Genomic DNA, 21,934 nt, shown 5'->3' on the forward strand with positions numbered 1-21,934 from the left:
AATAAACTGAGCCAATATGGCATGTTTGTTAATACACTCTGATCTCTGGTCTCCCACTCAGAGACACAAGTCTCCGAGTGTCCAGCATTCAGACGGCTACCTGAGGACACTCATGTGAGAGAAAATCTGCTCACACAGATATGTAGAGCCAACTACTGTCAATAAGGCCTCTGCAGTGTTCTGAAGACAGTTAAACTTGTCAGGTAGTGATGTCCATCAGGTGAAAATACAAGCTCCATGAACACGCACAGCTATGCACCAGCTGCGTCTGTAGTTCTGCAAACTTTGACCCCCACAGACTCGAGCTTTTCAGTTCAATCAGCTGCATTTCGATGTCCTCTGTGTCCAGCCAGTTAATGCGAGACAAACCCAGCTGCTCATTAAAGCTTTCTGGTTTGATCAGAAAATAAAACATTGGTCCATACATCTGAAAGTCCCGAAAATGCATTCTGTCTCGAGTCTACAGATGTATCCGTGTATTTCCGTGGTGCTGATGCTGCGCTGAGCGGACAGCTCCTGAAACTTTTGAAGTGTCGGAATCAGGGGCGGAGCGTGGGGGTGGCTTACTGGGCTTAAGCCCGGGTAGTTTTGTCAGAAGCCCGGGGTCTTTTGGAGTGTAATTTTTTCATAGTTAGATGCCTGGCTGACAACTGTATAAAAGAAAAAGTACACACAATATTCGAAGCACATAGTGCACACTGTGGGAATTTACGACTGTGCGTGAATCCCCCCTGATATTGGTATGATCCGAGCTCAGGCACTAAGCGACTGAGCGAGGGGGCGGGGCAGCTGCTGCCTGTGAGTGCGCTGTTGGAGAAACGGAGCCAGCCATACTAAGGAGAGCTTAAGTTTGACCAGGTACCAAAGCAAATCATTCGTACCGTACAAATAATGTAAATATGACGGTGCATCACGAAAGATTGATATCAAACTGATCGCTTGACCAATATTACGTTACTTGCTCTTCAAGTGAATCAACAAATGGCGAAATGAAAAGCTGAACAAATGCTATTTTTTTAGAGTCTTAGCTTACCTGTGTTTATTTCATATTTTCAGTTCTTACCCTCCCCGACTAAATCGGTTTCAGTTATGTACTGAAATATAAGAATGGACATTAGAGGGTTCTTTCAAAGAAAAAACTCAGGTAAATGTTATTTTATATATTATGTTTTGTATGTTGTTCAGTATTTTTCTATGCAAAACAAGAGGGATTTCAGTACACAGCAGTATATTCACAGTTGAAACCAGATATTTACACTTTAGGGAGAAAACACAAAACATTTTTACTGTACAACATCAATTTAGAGTAAACTTTTAGATAAATATTGAAAATATCTTTTGAATTCGTTAAATGTCAGAATAAAGAGAGACAGAGCTGTCTATTTTTATCACTTTGATCAAATTTAGGAGTACATGTACACTAAGTTTGTTAATTAATAAGAAACTCCAGACGTTTCTGTTCTGAGCTGAAGAAGCTTCTGATAGGTTTGTAGAGTCCATGTGACTAAGTTGGTGGCACACCTGTGGATGCATATAAGGTAAAACACAGAGCCTGTTTCTGTGACATGGGAAAATCAAGAGATGTCAACCAAAACACCAGGAAGACAACTGTGGAGCTCCATAAGTGTGGCTCAATGTTGAATACAATTTGGTGCCATTTGCAATTAAGAAATACAGATAGTTTCTCTCTTTACTCTTAAAGTTAACAAATATGTTTTTTATATTTATCAATCTAAAAAAATAAACATTTAGTCTGATTTGATGTTACAATTAAAAAAGTGTTTGTGTTTTGATCTGAAGAGTTTGTAAATATCTGGTTTCAACTGTATATTTGATGATTGTCAGCACAAAGAGGGAGAGAGAGGAACAGAGAGGGAGAGAGAGGAACAGAGAGGGAGGAACAGAGAGGGAGAGAGAGGAGCAGAGAGGGAGATGGAGAATGAGGACAGAACAGAGATGAACAAGAGCAGGTGAGACACACATGTTAGTCAAATGGTTGTTTACCAAAAGTATCATCGTATCATAGGTCCTCATGTATCTCGTACCTAGTGTTTCTTTTTAGGTTTGCTATTTTTCAAATTCTACATTTATTAAGTTATACAGGCTTGTTTGCACAACAAGGCTAAATAATTATATAAACTTTTCTCAATCTAAATAGTGTACTTTGGTAGAATTAAAAAAATAAGTGTAGTGCAGGTCTATGATGATTTTTAGTGCTACTATCATCTAGTTCTGATTGTGGTTCTGTCTTGGTTAAGTCCTAAGTAGTCCTGATTTTGAACTGTTGTAGTCCTGTTTTAATTTTATTTTTAGCCAATTACAAGTTGAATCTGGTAGTTGGGGTTATTAGCTAAGATAGCGTCATCAAGAAGTGGCACAACTAATGTGTCTATGCGAGGTGATTTGTGATGTGCATCGCTGGCCCGGAGATGTTCAGTAAGAACATCTCCTGGTTTCATCCTCATGTTTCCCTCTCACCACATATCCAAACCAATATCATGACCAGCAGCTTTACAGCTGTAGAAGAGGCAGCTGTGCAGCAAAGACACAGAGTAACTCCAGCTTTGTGTCTTTTTCATTGTAGCTGAAGTCCGGGACAAACTGTGTTTCTTTTCACCTAAATACGAAACGCGTAATATTTTCTCTGAATACGAGACGATTCCGTTTTTTAAGGGGTGGTTGGCAACTCTACTAACCTTATGAATAAAATAAAGTTCACTATCAGTAACATCAAAGCACCCACCCAGCTGTATATAAACTCCATCATGCTAGCTAGCACGCAGTACAAGTTATACACCTAAACTTGGTTTATATCTGACCCAGATAGACTGCAGGTCATAACTTCTTACCTGAAGTTCAGTTCACCTGATACTCCTCCTCCTGCCTCCCCTTTCCCTCATCCACCTGCTGGCCTCTGTGGAAGCTCCGCCATAGCCACCACCAAACAACTGAGTCATTTTTACACATCTGCCAGCACCTGGTCAATCCTCCACCTTTCATTGTTTATACTGTTACAGAAATTAAAAAAAATAAAAAATCATCGGGCACATATGGTCGTGCCATCAGTTAACCCTTTGCGTGCCCAGAGTTGCCGACCCCTGGGCTAAATGAATTGGGTTTCTGCAATGTGATTGGCCGATTAAATCTCCTATATCTTAACAAGCAGTTGAACAGGTGTATCAAAGTGGATGATTTCAAAGTGCATTTGTTTGCATCAAGAGTAACAATTATGAACACACACACGGATGGTCAGCTTCATCAATATACAGTATTGTATATAGTGTCGTCAATAAAAAGTATTTTTACTTCCTGATATTATTATTTTTTGTATATTTCTCACAATTCATGCTCCAGATCATAAAAACAGATTTTAATATTCAAGGAAGATAACCCAACTATATAGAAAGTTCAGTTTTTAGAAGATTATTTAATTTATTAAGGTATAAAAAGTTATCCAAACCTTCCTGGCCCTGTGTGAAAAAGTATTACCTCTAAACCTAATGACTGGTTGTGCCACCCTTGGCACCAAGAACTGCAGTAAAGCATTTGTAATCACTAGTAATGAATCTTTCACATCGCTGTGGAGGAATTTTGGCCCACTCTTCTTTGAACAGTTGTTGTTATTCAGCCATATTTGAACATTTTTGAACATTAATGTCCTCTTTATGATCTGTACAAAGTCTGTCAGTTGGATTTGAGTCCTTACTAGTAATTGGAGCCATTCAGAGGTGGACTTACTGGTTTATTTACGATTGTCCTGCTGCATAAACCAAGTCTGCTTAGGCTTCAGGGCACAAACTAATGGAGGGATATTCTCCTGGGAGCAGAATTCATGGTTCCGTCACTTACAGCAAGTCATCCAGGTCCCAAAGCAGCAAAGCAGCCCCGGACCATCACACAACACCTCCATGTTTGACTGTTGGTTTGGTGTTTTATGAAATGCCGTGATGGTTTTGCGTCAGATGTAATGGGACTCCAATCCTGTCTCATCAAGCCAGAGAATTTTTCATCAAAAGTCGTGGGGATCATCAAAACATTTGATGAAGCCTTTTGCCCCCCGTTTTGCTCAGCAGTGGATTCCATTTTTCAATCATGAACCTCCTTGGAAGGTTCACCACTTTTCCAGTGGTGATCCAGTGTAGCGATCCATCCATCCATTCGCTTTTGCTTATCCTTTTCAGGGTCGCTGGGGGTGCTGGAGCCTATCCCAGCTGTCATAGGGCAGCCACCGTGCTGCCCTCCAGTGTAGCTAGACAAACTGAAATCAGCTAAAAATGTAGTTAATTTATGATTTAAAAACTGGGGGGCAATCAGTTTTTCACATTGTGCCAGCCTGGTTGGGTTAGCCCTTTTCCCTTTTTGAATGAAATCATAAAAAAATTGCATTTTGTAATTATTCTGGTTATTTTTGACTACTATTAAAATTTACTTGTGTGACAAATATGTGTAAAAAGAAAAGAAATCAGAGAAAATACTTTTTCACAATAAAAGAGGGTTCTTCCTCCCTACTATCACCAAGTGCCTGGTGTAATAGGAGATCATTCAGTCACTGAGTTGGAGTGATTATCTCATAGCAAACAGCATTTTGTGAAGCTGTTGTGGCACTGCGTGAATCATTTGCATCTGTACAGAACTGTATGTACAACAAATACACTTCATCAAGGAAACCGGTCAGATAATTGATCAAAAAATAGCAGCATGAAGATCTTGATCCTAGATTTGAGTTTGCTCAAAGTTATTTCTGGCTAAGAGGAACAAACATGTAGCCGTCAAACTGTTGAAGGGAGTAATATTTGAATACCACTATTTGCATCTGCTTACTGGAAGATAGAATAAGCAGATAACATACATCCTTTAGCTATATCTCACTGAATTATGAGCAGATTTTCAGAGGGAGAGGAACTATTTACAGCAGCTCTGCTATCCTGAGCCTTTGGACAGTACAGATGTAGCATCAATGCCAAAAAAAAGTTCTAAAGTTCTCCAGGTGTTGTGCACAGTCCCATATTATTCCAGCTCGCAGGTCAAAGTTTGACAGCAATACTGCAGGGCAGCAAAGGCTGTTTGGACCCAAGCAGCTCCAAGACGCAGGAAAAGTCTCTCAAGTGCAGGAAGTGAGGATTGTATTGTTGTTACTCCAGTAATCTTGTTGTCAGAATGGCTTGAAGGTGTGTATTGTGGACTGACAGTGTGGACACTGGTGAAGAACGTCCTTGAAGTTTTTCATGCAGAAAGGGATTATACAGCAGCCGCCAACACAGCTGTTAGAAAGAGAAGGAAAGGTCACAGATCATTCTGAGGCGACTGTTTTTGGTGCTATTAGTTAGTGCTACAGTGTGCCTTGTATCATGTGCATGCGTTCTTAATGAATGAATTTTTTGACATCATCCTGGTCAGGTAGAAGACGTACCCTAACATGGAGCACAAGCAGCACGCTAACCAAGTTGTCTCGCCCACTTTCCTTTGGGTTTGTGTGATGATGAGCTCTTTGCAGGTCGGACACTGGGTGAGCCCGGCGTCTCTGCACAGAGTTTCAACTTTGAAAGAGACAAAAAGAGAGAAAAACTGGAATGAGCTTAATTAAAAACCAAAAACAGCCCCCTGGTTTTATTCAAATGCAGGTGTCGGCGTGTTCATACAGTACAGCTAGTAAACAGATGCATTCAGTATACAAGGAAATATTTCATTGCAGCAATATCTGTCCAAAAAGTTACACAATATTCAAAGAAAGAGGGAACCATGTGTCGACATATATAAACACTAGTTTGTGTCGTAGAGGAAAAGTGTAACACACCTGGAGCGATGTCATCTTCTGGTGTTTCTATTGGTATTTCAGGTTCAGTTTCTACAGGTTCTACAGGTTCTACAGGTTCTACAGGTTCTTCAGGGTCTTCGGGTTCTATGCTCTCCTCCTGGGTCACCTCTGCAGGCGGCAGCGTGTAGATCCCTCCCCAGGGTGTTTCATTTTTATAAAAACTGGGGTCTGCTTGATGAACTTGGTGATTAAAAAAGAATAAAACAAAAGCAGTTCAAACTTTAGCTTTAAATGGGCCATGTTTAAAAGAAAATCTCATTCTGTCTATTTCACTTCAGCCATGAACGCATTACTCTATGAAGCCCCTCCCCTAAAATGCCATTATCTCCGTTTCAGATTACCTTTACATCACTTTCACTGATTATTTTAATATGTTTAACATGAAAATCTGACAGTGTATCATTATATATTAAACACAGACGGACACAAAAAGGGAAAAGAATATTATTTTCTTCATAAACTGGTAACAGTATGAAAGTTTTCATACTTTCAAATCCATTCAATTTAGTTTTGTTTATATGCCTCAAGTCGCTTTACATTGTAAGGTAAAGATCCTAAAATAACACAAAGAAAATAATCATATGACCCTCTATGAGCAGGAACTTTGATGAAAGTGGGAAGAAAAAACTCCCTTTTAAGAGGAAGAAACGTCCAGCAGAACCAGGCTTGGGGAGGGGCAGTCGTTTCTAAAGGGACAGTTTAATCCAACATTTTTCATCTGTGGTTTTCAGTACTAATTATACATCCGTGTGCCTCTCGCTTCCTGTGAGTTACCCAATTTTGAAGATATAAATATGTAAGGAATTCTGAATATACTGTGCAAAAGTCTTGAGCCACCGCTAATTTCTTTATATTTTGCAAAATGGGAAATTAAAGCAATGATTTACTGAAACATGCAAATAACCATGTATATGAGGCAAAAACAGAGTATGGCGAGCTCATTTTAATGAGCTTGAAAGTCAGTCTTTGGCATGAGTGCCTTTATTCTTCAGCACAACCTTCTTCTAAGCAGCTTTCATTTCATTTTTTTAAGTAGTCTTCAGGAATAGTCCTCCAGGTTTCTTGAAGGAAATTCAAAGCTCTTCTTTGTTCTGTTTTCTGTCAAGATGATCCTAAGCTGCTTCAATAATATTTATGATGACTTCAAAGATTCATCACTCCAAAACACCCAATAGCTTTCATTTCCAGTCCAGTCCTTGTGTAATTTGCCATATCTCAGCCTTTTCTCCCTGTTTCTCTTCTTTTTCTGATCAAGTGAAGGGTCAAATCTATCTCTCAGGCTCAAATTCTTTTCTGTTTCTTCCAGTTACCGTTCATTTCCTGTGGATAGTTTTTACCCATGCCACATCTTCTTTTGTCGAAGACATCTCCAGTTGTTTCAAATCTTTTAAATGCGCACTGCACACCAAAAGAGATAGCCCAAGCTTTTTGTTATTTTCTGCAGATTCAAGTAAAGTAATAGGAATGACTTATGTACTAGTAACAAAGTCCCTAAAGATCCTGTTTTGAATTGGTTCTGTACTAAGTTGTCTGTTATAGTTAGGTGTCTTTTTATACTTGAATGTTTGATGTGTTAGTATTAAGTGACTTCTTTCTTATAGAAATGGTCAAATAAAAAGAACTGGGCTAAAAATGAATGAAAAAGCAGCCAATGTCCAAAGAAAAGCGTTGAAAGACCTTCAGAAAGCCATCAAGTCTATACCTCAAGAAAAGCTTACAGGGGCTCCAGTGGCGCAATCGGTCAGCGTGCGGTACTTATAAGACAGTAACCTGCAGAGTGATGCCGAGGTTGTGAGTTCGAGCCTCACCTGGAGCACAAACTTATGACAGGCAAAGGTTGTTGTGATTTTGTGCAAATAACATTGGATTTAAAAAAAATTGCTGAAGGCCGCCTCCCAAAAAAGTTGATTCTGTTCATCTGGAACGAATGTTTTCACTGGGAGGGACGTTTTGTCAGTCATCCAAGTGAGAAAACGTTTCCCAGCCTTATAAACAGTACATTTGCATAATGACTGAAAGTGGCAAGCAACAGGCTTTGGTGTCAGTTTCTTGATCATTAATATTCAAATTTGATTTCAGGGTGCTTTAAATAAAAAACAAAAACAAAAAAGGTGAGATGAGAAAGTGTGGAAATTAAGCGTACCTCCGTTTTCTGTGGGTGTGGCAGTCTCTTCCTCTTTCGACAGCTCCTCTTTTTTAAGCAGCAGCACATTCAGCTCTTTCTGAATGGTCTCCAGCTCGTCTTCGCTGTCATCGTCATCCTCGATGTTTGCTGATGACATCACACAAAGTACCCCAAAGGTTAAACTGACGCACAGTAAGCTGCTTGGTCCATTAACTCAGTGATTACTGCATTAGATTGCTTGTTTTATGAGCTAACACAAGTCACAGAATCGGCTGTAAGTTACAGCCACACTAGTTTTAGATTCTTAGCTTTTTGTGTATGAAGTAAAGTTGCTGTTTAAGTCAACTGCTGATGAATATATGTCAACATGCACCCTAACAATGGTTTCCTTTTATAGGAACAACCACCAACTGTCGGGTTTTTTTAATCTGACTCACTTTGCTTTGGAGCCCTGTCCATCTTTTGCTCTGACTTTTTGGTAAATTCCCTCATCTTCTGCAGGAGGAAACGGCGGTTCTGAAGCTGCTGAATGCGGAACTCAATGACAGCCAGCGGTGGAGGGCCGCTTCTCGTCTGCATTGTCTCCTGACTAGATTCAGGTTGGGGATCAGGGTCAGCTTCGTCCTGCTGCTCCTCCTCTGGCTTTTGCATCTCGCCTGCGTCTGGCTCCATGTTTGGAAGCTCCTCTAAATTCTGATCAGACACCATGTCCAGGATTTGATTCTCCATCCTGGGACAGAGATCTGAATATATAGTCCTCAAACCGATGGAGGTGTAAAAACAAAAGAAAATCCACAGAGAACGCAGCTCAAACCCACGATCCTAATCCAAATTCAAGCCAGCCTGTGGCAAGGTTAGGTTCCAGACTTCCCCTTCTGGTTTTTCTCAGAGATCGGGGAGAGCTGCTTGAAGACAAACATTTCTTCTGTAAAAAGAATTAGTCCACCTTCTGAATGTTTCAAAAAAAGACTCATCAGATGGAAATATTTTCATCATCTGTCCATTCTCACCTCAGAGGGCTCATAGCAGCTTTGCACAAACGTCAGCATGGCTGATAGCTCCGCTGAAATGAAGTAAACAGTGTGCACAAACAAATGAGGATCCAAACGTCCGTAATCCATGCAAATGCCACTAGCTTGGAGCATGTGCAGGTCATATGCTGAAAGGAAAAGTGTGATCATAAGAGATGTTAGAAGATGGAAACAGAGGCTAAAAGCAATGGCTTGCTGGAACTATTCCAGCTAAGCACTGTTCCTCCACATTACTGGAAAACTAAGCGTTTAAATGCAATGCACTGAAGTTGGAAGGTATATTTACCTGCCCCAAAAGTCAGGGTTCCATTTGCTGCATCCCCAGAGTGCTTTAATATGTGTTTATTTTAAACTTTAGGCTTTCTTTGAATAAATGTAAATAAAGTTTACTTATCATAATTTTACTGAAGTAAATATGAAAATAATCTCATTAAAAGATTTGCTTTTGTTATCACATACAAAACGCATTATAACAGACCTGTGTGTGGCAATTTAAGAGTTCTTTCAATTCAATTCTGGTTTTTACAGCGCTAAAACACCCAAGGAAGTTTAAATATTGTAAGGTAAAGACTCTACAATAATACAGAGAAAACTCCAACAATCAAAAGCTCTCCTATGAGCAAGCATTTGGCGACAGTGGGAAGGAAAAACTGCCTTTTAACAGGAAGGAACCTGTACATCATCTCAACATAGCAGCAGATCAGCTATAATCTGGTGGACAGTTCAGTTATCAAGCCTGTGGCAAAGGCTCAGTTGTTTTGTAGTAAAGCAGATAAGACGAGAAACATGCACAACATTTTTCAGTTTCATTTTTCTGTAAGCCACGAAAATAGCACAATTCAGTACTGACATAAAAAACAATAAACAAGCAAACACAAAAACACTCACACTCCATATACGTGCACAGAAAGCAAACTGGTAATGGAGTTGCTTTTGCATTAAAATTTGAAATTCATATAACCTCTCCCTTAGTGTATAGAATCAGCACAGGATATCACAATATCAGATCTTTGACTGCATGTCTGTTCTTATCGGTTTCTTTTTGAGCTTTTGCTACTTTTGCTATCTTCATCCTGCTCTCTCTCCTTCTCACCCTCTCTATCCTCCTCTCTCGGGCTTCATGCTGTTACCAAAATGTAAATGTGACAGTGAAACAGAATTTACAACCCAATAAAAGGGCTGAATTACATCATTTTATGATACTATTCTAAGTAAATATAGGCTTCCACTGGCCATTGATCGTTAACATCCTTCTGACTAGCTCTGGAGTCCTGTTGTGCTGTAAACAAATGATGAAGCCCAGTTCGAGCAGGAACTCATTATGAGGTGTACTTTATTACATTAGGTATGTAATAAAGTTGGCTAGTCATTCATATGTAAATTAGGTTGTTACCTGGGAATTCTGGAGGGAGGGGAGTGGGGGTGTGTGGATGAGGGGGGTGGGCGAGCTGCTAAAAGCTGTGAACTTCCTTTTGTGTTTCATCTTGATGCATTCTCAATCATCCAGGGAAATAAATCTCCAAAAGTCACCAACTTGGAGTGTTTCAGTTTGCCATCTTAGGGAGAAATCAACACACATGGGTGTATGTCCTTTGTTGCTGAGATTTATTGATAAAAACAGTACAAAAAACCAACCATTTGTACACATATTTACAAATGGCCTGCTGAGTGGTGCACGGAGCATGTTCATTGGTTCATGGACCTCCCTGAACTAATGGCATTTATTGCAATTGTCATCTTGCGGGGGGTTAACAGGGTTCCATCTCTAAATGACTGCTGGTCAGCAAACCTGGGAAACCCACAGATAATTGGAACTATGGCACGAAACCGCTTCCAAGACATCATGCAACACCTACGCTTTGATGACAAGTCCACCCACAGTGATCGAGCAAAGACTGATAAGTTCGCTGTTCATCAACGGTGATATGTAGACCAGGGTTGTAGCACGTGATGCAGTTGGTGACAAATGATCCCCACACACTGGAAATTGCAGCGAACTCCACCCACCGAATCACTCCATGTAAGCACTCTAGTAAGGTTAAAAGGTTAAAGCCATAAAGGGTTTTCTCATAAACCTTCTCCATGATCTCATTTTCACTTCCCGCTTTGCGGTGGGATAAGGCGTCATCATTTACTTGTTTTTCTTAGTTGACACTCGGGAAGCTATTTGGGTCACCAGGCTTTGCCTGAATAAACAGCAACACACAACAATACATTATATTACTTACCAAATGATGGAGCTCATCCTCTGAATGTTGTTCTATGATTTGACCACTAGATGTCAGGATAGAACAAGGAGCTGGACAGGCTCACAGAGGATTAAGTCTTTAGTTTACAGCTTGACGTCACTGGTTCGGCACTTGCCTCCACCTCCTCTTTCATTTCACAGGACCTTTATGCACAGTGTTTCCTTTTTCTTCTTTCATTTGGTCAGACTTACCTTTTATCCACTTTACACACACGCACTTACCTACCTTCTCAATTGACTTTTTGCTCTGTGTGTGCATGTGTGTGTAAGGGAGATACACACAGATCAAGTAACAGTAAAGCGTGTGTGAGCACCACCTGTCAGGGTATTAGTCATCCAGAGAAGGATACACAGACTCATTGATGGTTAATGAGCTTCATTATACAACAACCAAAACTCCTCATGTGTCACTTGACAGTCGTGTTGCAGTCAAAGCGCAAATGTTAAATAATTGGACCCTAAATGCTTCAAAGTAGGTCTTTCAGGTATTATCTGGAGATGAAAGCATCTCCTGCCAGGTCTTAAACATGAGCAGCTAGCTATTGGTCACAGCGGACCATTTAGGTGCTAAAAAGCGAAATAATTTTCTCAAAACTGGAGACCAAAAATAGACCTAAAAATGAGTGACTTTCATGCCAAACTAATTTCCAGATTCTCATCTTTGCTACTCCAACTTTCTGTTTCAACAAATGTTCATGGCTTGCCTGGTATCAGTCAGAATGGCCTGCTTTTTGCACTCTCTTTCCATTTTAACTCTCACACTGTCTCCACTCTAATGCATTACTATGGAGCAGAGGCTAGTCACGATTTGTCAATAGCTAATCAGTAGAAACCCAGGGGCAACCTTTGGAGCTTAACGATGAAGCCAACACGAGTTCCTCTAGGAACTGCAGTTCCTCAAGGTCCCACAGGAAGCTGGCTCCAAAAGGAAATCAGTCTGCCATGTTAAATCAGGTTACAGCAATACAAAGGATATTTTTTGTTTAAAAAAAAACAAGAAAAAAACCCATTTTGTCCACTACAGGCACTTTCCCTTCTTCTATATATATTGTAAGAAATCATCCTTGAGATAAGAGCCACCACCATATTGACTGACAGGTTTTCCAATGCAGGCAGCTGATCAGTGCTAGTAATGCATTAGCTTTGTGCACTGATCAGCTTGTTATCCTGCCCCCAAGTGTCCAAATAAAAATGGATTACTGCAAATCTAAAAAACAAAACAAACAAACAAAGATTCAGTTTGACAAAAGGACAATCACGACAGCTACGGAGTAAGCGGCAGGTATTTATTTCCAAAGTAGCATGGCTTAAATGTTTCAAAGCAGCAAGAGTATAGTAAAGAACACTATAATTAGTAAAAGGCTCAACACAGACATTAGCAAGAAAAACCAGAGTAACTCTTTCCATAGTGCTAGAACAGTCCTCTGTAATTACCGGCCCTGGCAGAGGACTGTTGCATAACAGACAGACAGAGGTGGCACATAAATCAACTTAAACTATCACTGTAATAACACTGTGGTAGTTCAAAGCAGTTAAACAGGACAGTATATATATATATATATATATATATGTGTGTGTGTGTGTGTGTGTCAGCTGTGCCATCATTGTATTGTAATGGAGATTATTGTAGCAAACACTTTATCCTTTAGTATTCAGTGTGATGGACTGGCCTGCTCCCTCCCAGAGGACGTCACTGAGGATGACGTAGAGTTGCTTAGAGGGTTGCGTCATGCCTGGATTAGTGTGTGTGTGTGTGTATTTCTGTACTTATGAAGACCAAAACAAAGCTTCCTAGAAAAAAAAAGACCCAGAAACTATTTGCCATCATTTCCTATTATAGCAGGAGTGAGTCAATGTGCGGATGTTCCTCTTCTCTTTGTCTGAATGAAAAACCATGCTAAGAACCGTTTCCTGTGCAGCAGCTCGCAGCTGGACTCTCACACTGACTAATGGGAAGAGAATTTGAATACACACGCTCTCACGGTCACAGCAGTTGGTTCTCATCACGGTCTTGAGCATGCTGACTGAAGGCGAGTGGCAGCAATGATGTCACAAAAATGGGCCATCAGTCACCCACCAGCCCCCACCTTTTCTTTTTGGGAGGTTGGTGGCAGACAGGCGAGATCTCTGCAACACTCAGATGAAGGAGGTGCGGTGTGTTTGTGTAAAGTAAGTGAGGGAGGAGAGAAATATAAAGGGATGTGAGAGGAGGGTGAAAATGAGGGAGGAAAGACAGAGAGAGAGAGACAGAGAGAAAGGAGGGCATGAGAGAGGGTGTCAGGCACGCTGCCAGCCATGCAGGTCTGATGTGAAAAACGATGTCTGCGGCTGCAGCGACAGGCGAGCGAGGATGGATCCTGTTCTGCATCGAAGACACTATATCACAGACACGCAACTTATGCTCACACTCATAGCGCCGCTGTAAATCGTCTGGTGGAACGAGAGGGTTGCGTAACAAGGCATCTCTCCAAATCTATGTGCGGCATCCCTCAGCAGTGACGTTCAGAGATTAAAACCATGCAGCACCTCATTGTTATAGCTCGAACATATAACAGCGGCGATAAATCTCTGTAACAAATCACAAGCTTTGGTTACCACGCTGTCCCGCCCTCAGACGTCACCCCCCACCCCGAGGTGGATTGACTTGTCTACACATCTGCAGTCAGTTGTGTGCAAATGGCCCGCAGACGCTGTTAAACAAGACAAATATCTCATTTTAACATGAAAGCATGGCTGACATGTTGGATTTGAGATGTGCAATGAACATGGACATTCAACAGTTCTAAGTAGATGCTTCCACTTGGTTGCAGTAGGAAAGATAAAAAAGAGTAAGAAGTATTTTGTGGGATCTGTTCATCTGGTGTATCTGAAAGGATAAGGCTGGATTATATGATATGAGGAGTGACAGTGTCGGTCTATTGGTTGGTTAGCCTTAGTGTCCGGCGGCCTCGCCTCTGTCAGTGCGCCCCAGTGTGGCTGTGGCTACAATGTAGCTTGCCATCACCAGTGTGTGAATGTGTGTGTGAATGGGTGGATGATAGGTTGTGTAAAGCGCTTTGGGGTCCTTAGGGACTAGTAAAGCGCTATACAAATACAGGCCATACAGCCCATTTAGCTTTTCTCTAGATCCATGATGAGTTCCACATTTACCATGAACTTAAACTTCAAATTTAATGTGTTCTCCTGAAGATAAACCTTGAATAATTTGGTGATCTTGCTATTTAGCACAGTCACCAAATCAACAGTTTAATTGATCTAGTGCAGCGGTCTCCAACCTTTTTTGCGCCACGGACCGGTTTATGCCCGACAGTATTTTCACGGACCGGCCTTTAAGGTGTCGCGGATAAATACAACAAAATAAAACTAGTACCGGTACCGAAAAAAATAAGATTTATTCATAACACACGTGAAAAGACCCAGGAAAACCGAGTTAACGATAAAAACGATAACAAATTAACGCTGAAAACCGATAAAAACCCTGAAAACCATACATTTCACACCTGAGCCTCAACTCTCGCAGCCCGGTACCAAACGACTCACGGACCGGTACCGGTCTGAGGCCCGGGGGTTGGGGACCGCTGATCTAGTGTTTTGGTAACAGGGGCAGGGCTAAAGGGGGGAGCTAGGGAGGCACTGGCCCACTCTGACATTTGATTATGGGCCATAATTTACCACGACTTTGGCATCACATCTTATACTTCATTGTACCCTCTATGCCTGCTGTGGCCTTTTAAAAACATTCTGGAAACAATAGCTGGACCCTCTCTTAAAAATTGCACATTAGCAATTTTCAGGGTACTATTTGCTAGCCAAGGCCCTGGTCACACAGGCTGGGAACCACCAGTCGTTAGGGGAAAAGCTGGTTGGCAAGTGGTTACAAGAAGTTGCTAGCTTGGTGAAATTGGTCACAAAGCTGTACCAAAAACCTCCTTGTGACTACTTTGGTTGCTAGCTTGTTGCCATGTTCACCCATAGCTGGAATCTAAGACTGCAACCTCTCGCTACCACTCGTAATTGAAATTGCAATGCAGACTTGAAACAGAAAGCATTTGCTTAAAAATTAAAGTGAAGTAAAAGTTGCACATTTTGAAACATGCTGCTTTTATCTAGACTAGGCTAGCATCGTTATGGTGGCTACAAAATACGCAATGTCAATGAAACTCACAACAATGACAAATAAAATAACAGTTAAGCTAAACCAAATTAAGCTAGCATTAACTTTGAAGCAAATAATTAAGGCAACTACCTGAAAAAGAGGCGGGGCCACAGGTAACGCATTTTAAATGTGGACAGCCCTTAAGCCGCACGCAGCTATTATTAGCTGATTAGCAAAGGTTTTGAGATAAACTAGCCAATCAGCTCAGGTTTTCTCAGCTCTTTAGCGGAAATAATAATGATGCATCGTGAGTGAATAACTCTGATGTAAATATGTTTCATCATTTCTGAACTTCTGACAGCTTTAAATGAGGCAGAGGAGCACTGCCGTAAGACCAGCTTGGGTCTGGTCTTACGGCAAGTTTTCAAAAATGTTTTAGGAATTAACTTTGTAGAAATTTAAAAAAAGGACTCTTAATAATGCATTTATTCTCATTTTACTGCTGTTATGTGACAAGTCTTGCTACATATATATAAACATGTAATTGCTGGTGATATTACTCCAGTCTGTATGTATATATACCTGATTTGCTGTCTGTCTGTTTGCACCCTCTTTAACTTTGATGTATGCTGTCTGTGTTGGCTTGTTGCAATGGCCTGATTCACCAGAGAAATCATTAAAGTTTCATCTGATCTAATCGAACCCCTGCTGTCACCACAGAGCTCCCTCACAGTCAAGATAAAATAAAAGCACTGCAGAGTCATTGAGCAAGGACTGTAACAGAAAATCGTATTGGAAAAGCTCAAATTCAGTTGTATGTTTCACACAACCGCGAAACAGATGTGTGGCACTGCAGGTTACAAGTGACATTCACTCTTTTACGTGTGAAAACCTTCTGGCTGCGATATCCTGCAGCGTAACAACTGGCTAATTCACCTTTTAAATGAGGTTTATGACTTGTTTCCATCCTCTTGTGTCTTCAAAATGTCTCCCTCCACATTTATTGGTCTCTGCCCGTCTGTGAAGGAGTCAAAGAAGAATGAGTGTCCACCACATGCAAGGAATGACAGTGGAGGTGATTTCTAGGGAAGTGAAAAAGAAAGAAAGAAACTGAAAGGAACACTTTAATACACAGCCCTGTTGTAAAGCTGGCACGTTGAGGTGTGGCGTCCGCTTGCATGGACAGATTGTACATCATGTTACTTCATGTTTTTTCTCCAACTACAACCGCACAACACCGGAACTGAAACAGCACATGTCCATGTCTGTCTCTTCCCCTGGCGGTCAGGGCTCTGGTGTTATTCCCACACATGCTCACGTGTGAGCACAAAGAACTTCCCCTGCTTCCATTCTAAGTGTAATGTATTGTTTTAGTGCTCATGTGTGTGCGCGCGTGTGTGTGTGTGTGTGTGTGTGTGTGTGTGTGTGTGTGTGTGTGTGTGTGTGTGGCTGCTAATTCTGGTGCTTATGCATCCAGCCAGGCAGCACTGATACAACACTGAGAGCAGGGATAAAGCCGGCTTTGTGTCCAACTCAGGATCTCGGGCACAGAGTGGCTGAAATGGCACGGAGCCATTGTCACAGGTTCATTGCGGTCATATACACAGAGACAGAGAGAGAGCTGGCGACACTAGTGCTGGTTGAAACCATAGATATTAAAGGTGCAATTGCAACACTGTTTGAGACAATTACTATAAATAAATACAACCATCATTTGACTTAATGGCTTTTTTAAAAAACATGTTACTGCAACTGTTTGCAGAGGAAATATGAAAGATTGTGTGATAAAGCACAAAGAGTGCTGTTCTTCAAGTGAGACTGTTGCCTACTGACGCACAAGGACAAAACAGATCCGATTTTATACTGTACGCCAAATATGGAATATGGAGTTGATATTTAATTGTTGCTAAAGTAGCTCCTCAGTGTTCTCCAGCTAGCTGCTAACTTTGCCATTTGGTGATGGGGTGTGTGTTTATTGGAGGTTTTTGGCAGAAAACGGCTGCGTGCTGCATCTGGAAACAGGGCCGATGAGAGATTTTTGGCAGCAGGAAAACGGTAACACTGCAGGCTACATAACCAGAACTATGAGCTGACACAAAGTTACTAAAACTGTTAATGCTTATTGCAGCTTTTTACTTTGGTATCGAGTGCACTTTGGTAGGAGGACCCATGATAGTGTATAAAAAAACCCTCTTTCAATAAGTTTTCCATCTTAAAGAAAGATTTCTACAAACAATTGCAAGCAAGAGTGCACTAAAATGCAAAAGTGTCCTCAAGGCAGACTTGAAAAGGAGACAGTGAGAACAACAACACATAAGAGACCTTTGAGAAGTCTTTGTGCATGTCTCTGGTAATTAAATGTAGAGGTGGGTAGATAGTAGGGGTGCAACGATACACAAAATTCACGGTTCGGTTCGGTTCGATACTTTGGTGTCACGGTTCGATATTTTTTCGATACAAAAAAATGTTCAAGCATTTTTAATTTGTCATTTATTAAAATTATAAATATATATTTTAACTCAAAAGTACAGTTTTTAAATTTAACCCTAACCCTTGTGCGTGTTTTTTATTTTGACAGCGAATGCGCACCTGCGGACCACTTATGTGCAGCCCTGGTTATTTAGCTCGTCATATTGCAGCCACAGAAATTCTTTTGTCCATGAAACCATAAAGCTGCACTTTCTTTTTGCCTTATAGTCTGATTTGTCATAACTTCTCCGTTTTGTGGTAAGCTTTTCTTTGGCTGTCACTTCTTCACCCTGACCTGTCTTATTTGGCTCAGCAGAACTGAAATGCTTTTACACGCACTCACATAAGCTCAGCGATTCTCTGCGCGATCAACCTCTCACATGTTTAAGCTGCGGGAGATTTCACTTGTCATGTTTGCATAGTAAGCTAACGATTGATAAGACGATGTCAGAGGAATTGGTGCACAAATTATCATCACTCACAGATCAGTGCTGTCGCTCTCTATACACAGTTCGCACGATTGCAAAGTGAAAGCAAAAAAACAAGCGCAAATTCAAACGCGACTTCAATATGTCACATATTGACAGTGGCTCACCGATGCCAATGACATAATTACCCAGCTACATTTCTGAAAGAATGCAAAAGCATTGACATATATTTTTCCTTCCTACAATAGCCCGACGGGCAGGGAAGAGATAGATTTTGGTAGCCCGACTGAAAAAATCGCTAGCCCCAGGACGTCGGGCTAGCGATATTGCAAGCCCTGTATCTGATTGAGGAATCACTCATCTTTGGAAAAGAGAGTTTATTACAGAGAAATGGCTCTTTCCAAAATAAAAGCTATACTATCCGCTTCTTCTGGGCTATATTCTCAGCAGCATAAGGAGAATCATGTGCTAACAGCTGTCTAAATGACTCGGCTAAAGTTAGTAGCATGCTTGCTTTTTTTTGTCTGCTTCCACTTGTCTTTGCACTAGGATGATGTCGGCGTAAACGTGCAGTCATATTCATCGTGTTCCCACTAGTGCTTTCAGGTTAATCTCGTTGAAATGACCTTAACGCCACAACACGGCAAATCTCCGTTAACGAGCTACCGCCGATCGCTCCGTGCATGGGGCTAGACGGCCAACACGTTAACGAGCTAACTGCGCTAACACACTAGTTCACACCAATGTAACTGAGCATTGCATGGCACATCCAACATACTGTTTTACTTTAGTCCATGACTCGCTTACCTTCAGGGTCATACGTCACATGAAAACCAAAATAATTCCAAACGCCAGATCTGAATGAGAGTGGGGGAGGTCCATGTTAAAAGGAGAGCTTAACTTCTGTCTCGCTAGCTTGCCCTGCGCTCTTCCTTCTGATGCTGTCTGTGTTGAGCGCTCAGTGGATCTGCGCTGGACAGTGCAGCCTAGGCGGAGTAGTCGAACACAGATTCACTGAGCGCTCAACACAGACAGCATCTTCAGAAGGAAAATTGATAAAATAAATTACAAATGTTGTATTGTTCGATACATATGCGTACCGAACCGAAAGCACTGTATCGAACGGTTCAATATCGATACGAATATCGTTGCACCCCTAGTAGATAGATCCAAGTATCAACTGTATCAATACCAAGACTGGTATAAAGCATTCAAGAGCTACATTTAAAGAAGTATGGAATACAATTTCAAATTAAATTAATTCATTTTCAAAATATAAGATTACATTTCAATTTAGTGACTATCATTTTCAAACCAATCCGTTCTTTAAGTCTGACGTCATTAGCCATGTCTGGGCCCAAACTCTGCTGCAGGTCCCAAAGTCAAACGATCACTGCAGCATTACTGAGAGTTGAAAAACTGTCTAAAATTCTTTCATCTGTAATAAAATGATCAGTGTGGCTGCTCTACAAGGTGTAACAATTAAGTAAAACATCCATGCATCCATGAAAACAGAAATTATGGAATTTATGGGGTTAGAAGTTAGCAGGGAGCTAGCTCGCTAGTTTCCATCATAACTTTTAAAAAAGTTAACGTGACGTAACGTTAACGGGTTCCCGATGGTTAAGGACAAATGCAATCGCATGGCAGGATTCTTTAAACGGACCAAACTTCAGTGAGGAGAACAACTGCAAAATAAGGTTAGTCATTAATATACTGCTGCACGGGCTGGGCTGTAGTTACATCGTAAGGTTTTAAAAACTGAGCTTTAAGATGAATAGCGGTAATAGAAACCGAGACAAGCCGACAGTGATCACTGACTGTTTTTAGGGGCGTGTGGAGATTAAGTAGAACAAGATACAAAGTATTAAAACATGTTAAAAACACAGCAGCCTTATTAAATGCAGAGTCATTCTTCACGTCATGACTTAAAGACTGGATACATTGGATTTCAAATTACGCTAATTCAAATTCAGTTTTAGAAGCTTTTATTCAAGTTGATATTTATGGATTGTCACTATTGATTTTATAAGCATAAGCAAACTAGTTTAAATATCTAAATTTGTTCATGGAGGAAGGCCTTTGAGGCCACGAGGACAGCCCAGATGAAGCCCATATCTGCAGTTTTCTCCACACCAGTAGCCAGCCACTGACTTTGGCTACTTTAACTCAACCATACAGCCACCTAGATGTTGCCAGATGTCACGTTGTGACATTTGTGCCATTTCTGGCCAGCAGCCCAGTCCTTGGGGTCACTCATGTCCAGCCCAGCCTGTGACTTGTAGACCACATGTGCAGCTTCACAGAACACTGGCCAGAGCCATAACTGCTGAAAGCGGGCCAGACACCGTGTGGGCAGGGTAGCCACAGTTACCATATTTGCTATAGCTGTGTAACTTTGTAGCAGTATCTCAATGTGTTAGTAAGTTTTAGTAGGAGGCTTCAAGGTGACTTCTAAATACTGTAATACCGGAGCGAATGCTATTTTTCTTAGAGAACAAAGACGACAGGCTGAGTGATCACTGTGGCAACATCAAGACACAGATGCTCATTTTTTCCAAGTCATTTCTATCGGTGCTGAACTGTGACTGCTGCCAACCAGACAGCATGATGCATTGCTCCTGCAGTGGATCTATGAGCCTTCTTGTTTGTTTTTATCTCTCAAGCTATCACCCTATACCCCTTCGATTTACTTTTTTCAGTATTCCTTTGTTTTTAGTTCCCTTTTTGGAGAGAACACCACCAGTAGGTATGAAATATTTTTCTCATTCTGAACTTTCTTCACCCAGTTTTTGTTAGACACTGTGTATTCACTCTGTATGTATCCTGTGTGTGTGTCACCTTTCCCCCACTTCCTGCTGCAGTTCGTCCAGTGTTGAGCTGGAGCCTCCACCTGTAGGGAGAACAGGGGATGGTGAGGTGCCAGGTTACAAATGCACCCAATGTCACTCTGTTCATTCTTCTCCCCTGCCCTCCTCCACAGACTGCACAGTGTCCTCTGCCTTCCCCATGTCTGCATACCTCACAGGCATCCTGCCCATTTCTATATCTCTAATCTTTTAACAGTATACCTAATACATGATATATGACACAATATGAGCTTAAAATACATGATTACTTTGTAAAAGTCGTGATTCACCGCTCACATTATGCTTCTAAGGAGCCAGACTTTCTCATCATTTTTTAAAGTGGTCTTAAAGCAATAGCTCTCCAGGCTTTTTACAGAGTGGCTCCTTTTTCAGGTGAGTCCTTGAACATGACCTTTTTAAGCCACCTACTTGCAACACGTCACTAAAACACAACACCAAAGATAACACAGTTTGACGGGCATAAAAGAATAGTTTTGCAACAACAAGGTGACTTTGATTCAGACCATTATGAATGCGTACAGCAGAGGTCAGGATGGAGGTACAACAGTGAGTGTCTCCAGCTATCTCTAAAACAAGGTGGAGGCTCTGTCATGGTGTAGACAGCATTTCAGCCAGTTGTGTTCAGGATCTTATCAAAACAGATGGAATAATAAATAGAGGAAAGTACCATTAGACTTTGATCCACCACGCAATACCATCTGGAAAACATCTGACTGGCAGCCACTTCGTTTTGTCAGCATGACAATGATCACACATTGCCAAACAGTAAAAGCATATGTGGATAGAAAAACACAATGGAACATGGTCAGTCATGGATTGGCCTCCCCAGAGCCAGTATTTCAACATCATAGA

General features: G+C 41.2%; 1 protein-coding gene, 1 long non-coding RNA gene and 1 other non-coding gene across 3 annotated transcripts; 2 read left to right on the forward strand and 1 right to left on the reverse strand.

Annotated features, from left to right (window-relative positions):
• The first annotated feature begins 755 nt into the window (after positions 1-755).
• LOC147322961 (uncharacterized) lies at positions 756-1,880 on the forward strand. Its single transcript, XR_015130828.1, has 3 exons — positions 756-858; positions 1,057-1,144; positions 1,846-1,880. It is a non-coding gene; the product is annotated as an uncharacterized LOC147322961 (long non-coding RNA).
• A 1,466-nt stretch (positions 1,881-3,346) lies between these two features.
• On the reverse strand, positions 3,347-9,006 carry LOC147322962 (uncharacterized). The gene is made up of 6 exons (XM_086304733.1): positions 8,951-9,006; positions 8,378-8,842; positions 7,959-8,087; positions 5,795-5,995; positions 5,411-5,537; positions 3,347-5,261 (listed from the first exon to the last, which is right to left on the reverse strand). Exons 2-6 carry the CDS (start codon positions 8,667-8,669, stop codon positions 5,153-5,155), a joined length of 858 nt encoding a protein of 285 aa, XP_086160859.1. The 5' UTR covers positions 8,670-8,842; positions 8,951-9,006; the 3' UTR covers positions 3,347-5,152.
• trnai-uau (transfer RNA isoleucine (anticodon UAU)) lies at positions 7,538-7,631 on the forward strand. The gene is made up of 2 exons: positions 7,538-7,575; positions 7,596-7,631. It is a non-coding gene; the product is annotated as a tRNA-Ile (tRNA).
• Positions 9,007-21,934: the final 12,928 nt, after the last annotated feature.

Source organism: Aulonocara sp. 'chitande type north' Nkhata Bay, linkage group LG8, assembly GCF_057382095.1.
Source record: "Aulonocara sp. 'chitande type north' Nkhata Bay isolate Kocher_YH1m ecotype deep benthic linkage group LG8, A_spYH_male_GT1.1, whole genome shotgun sequence".
NCBI classification, from domain to species: domain Eukaryota; kingdom Metazoa; phylum Chordata; class Actinopteri; order Cichliformes; family Cichlidae; genus Aulonocara; species Aulonocara sp. 'chitande type north' Nkhata Bay.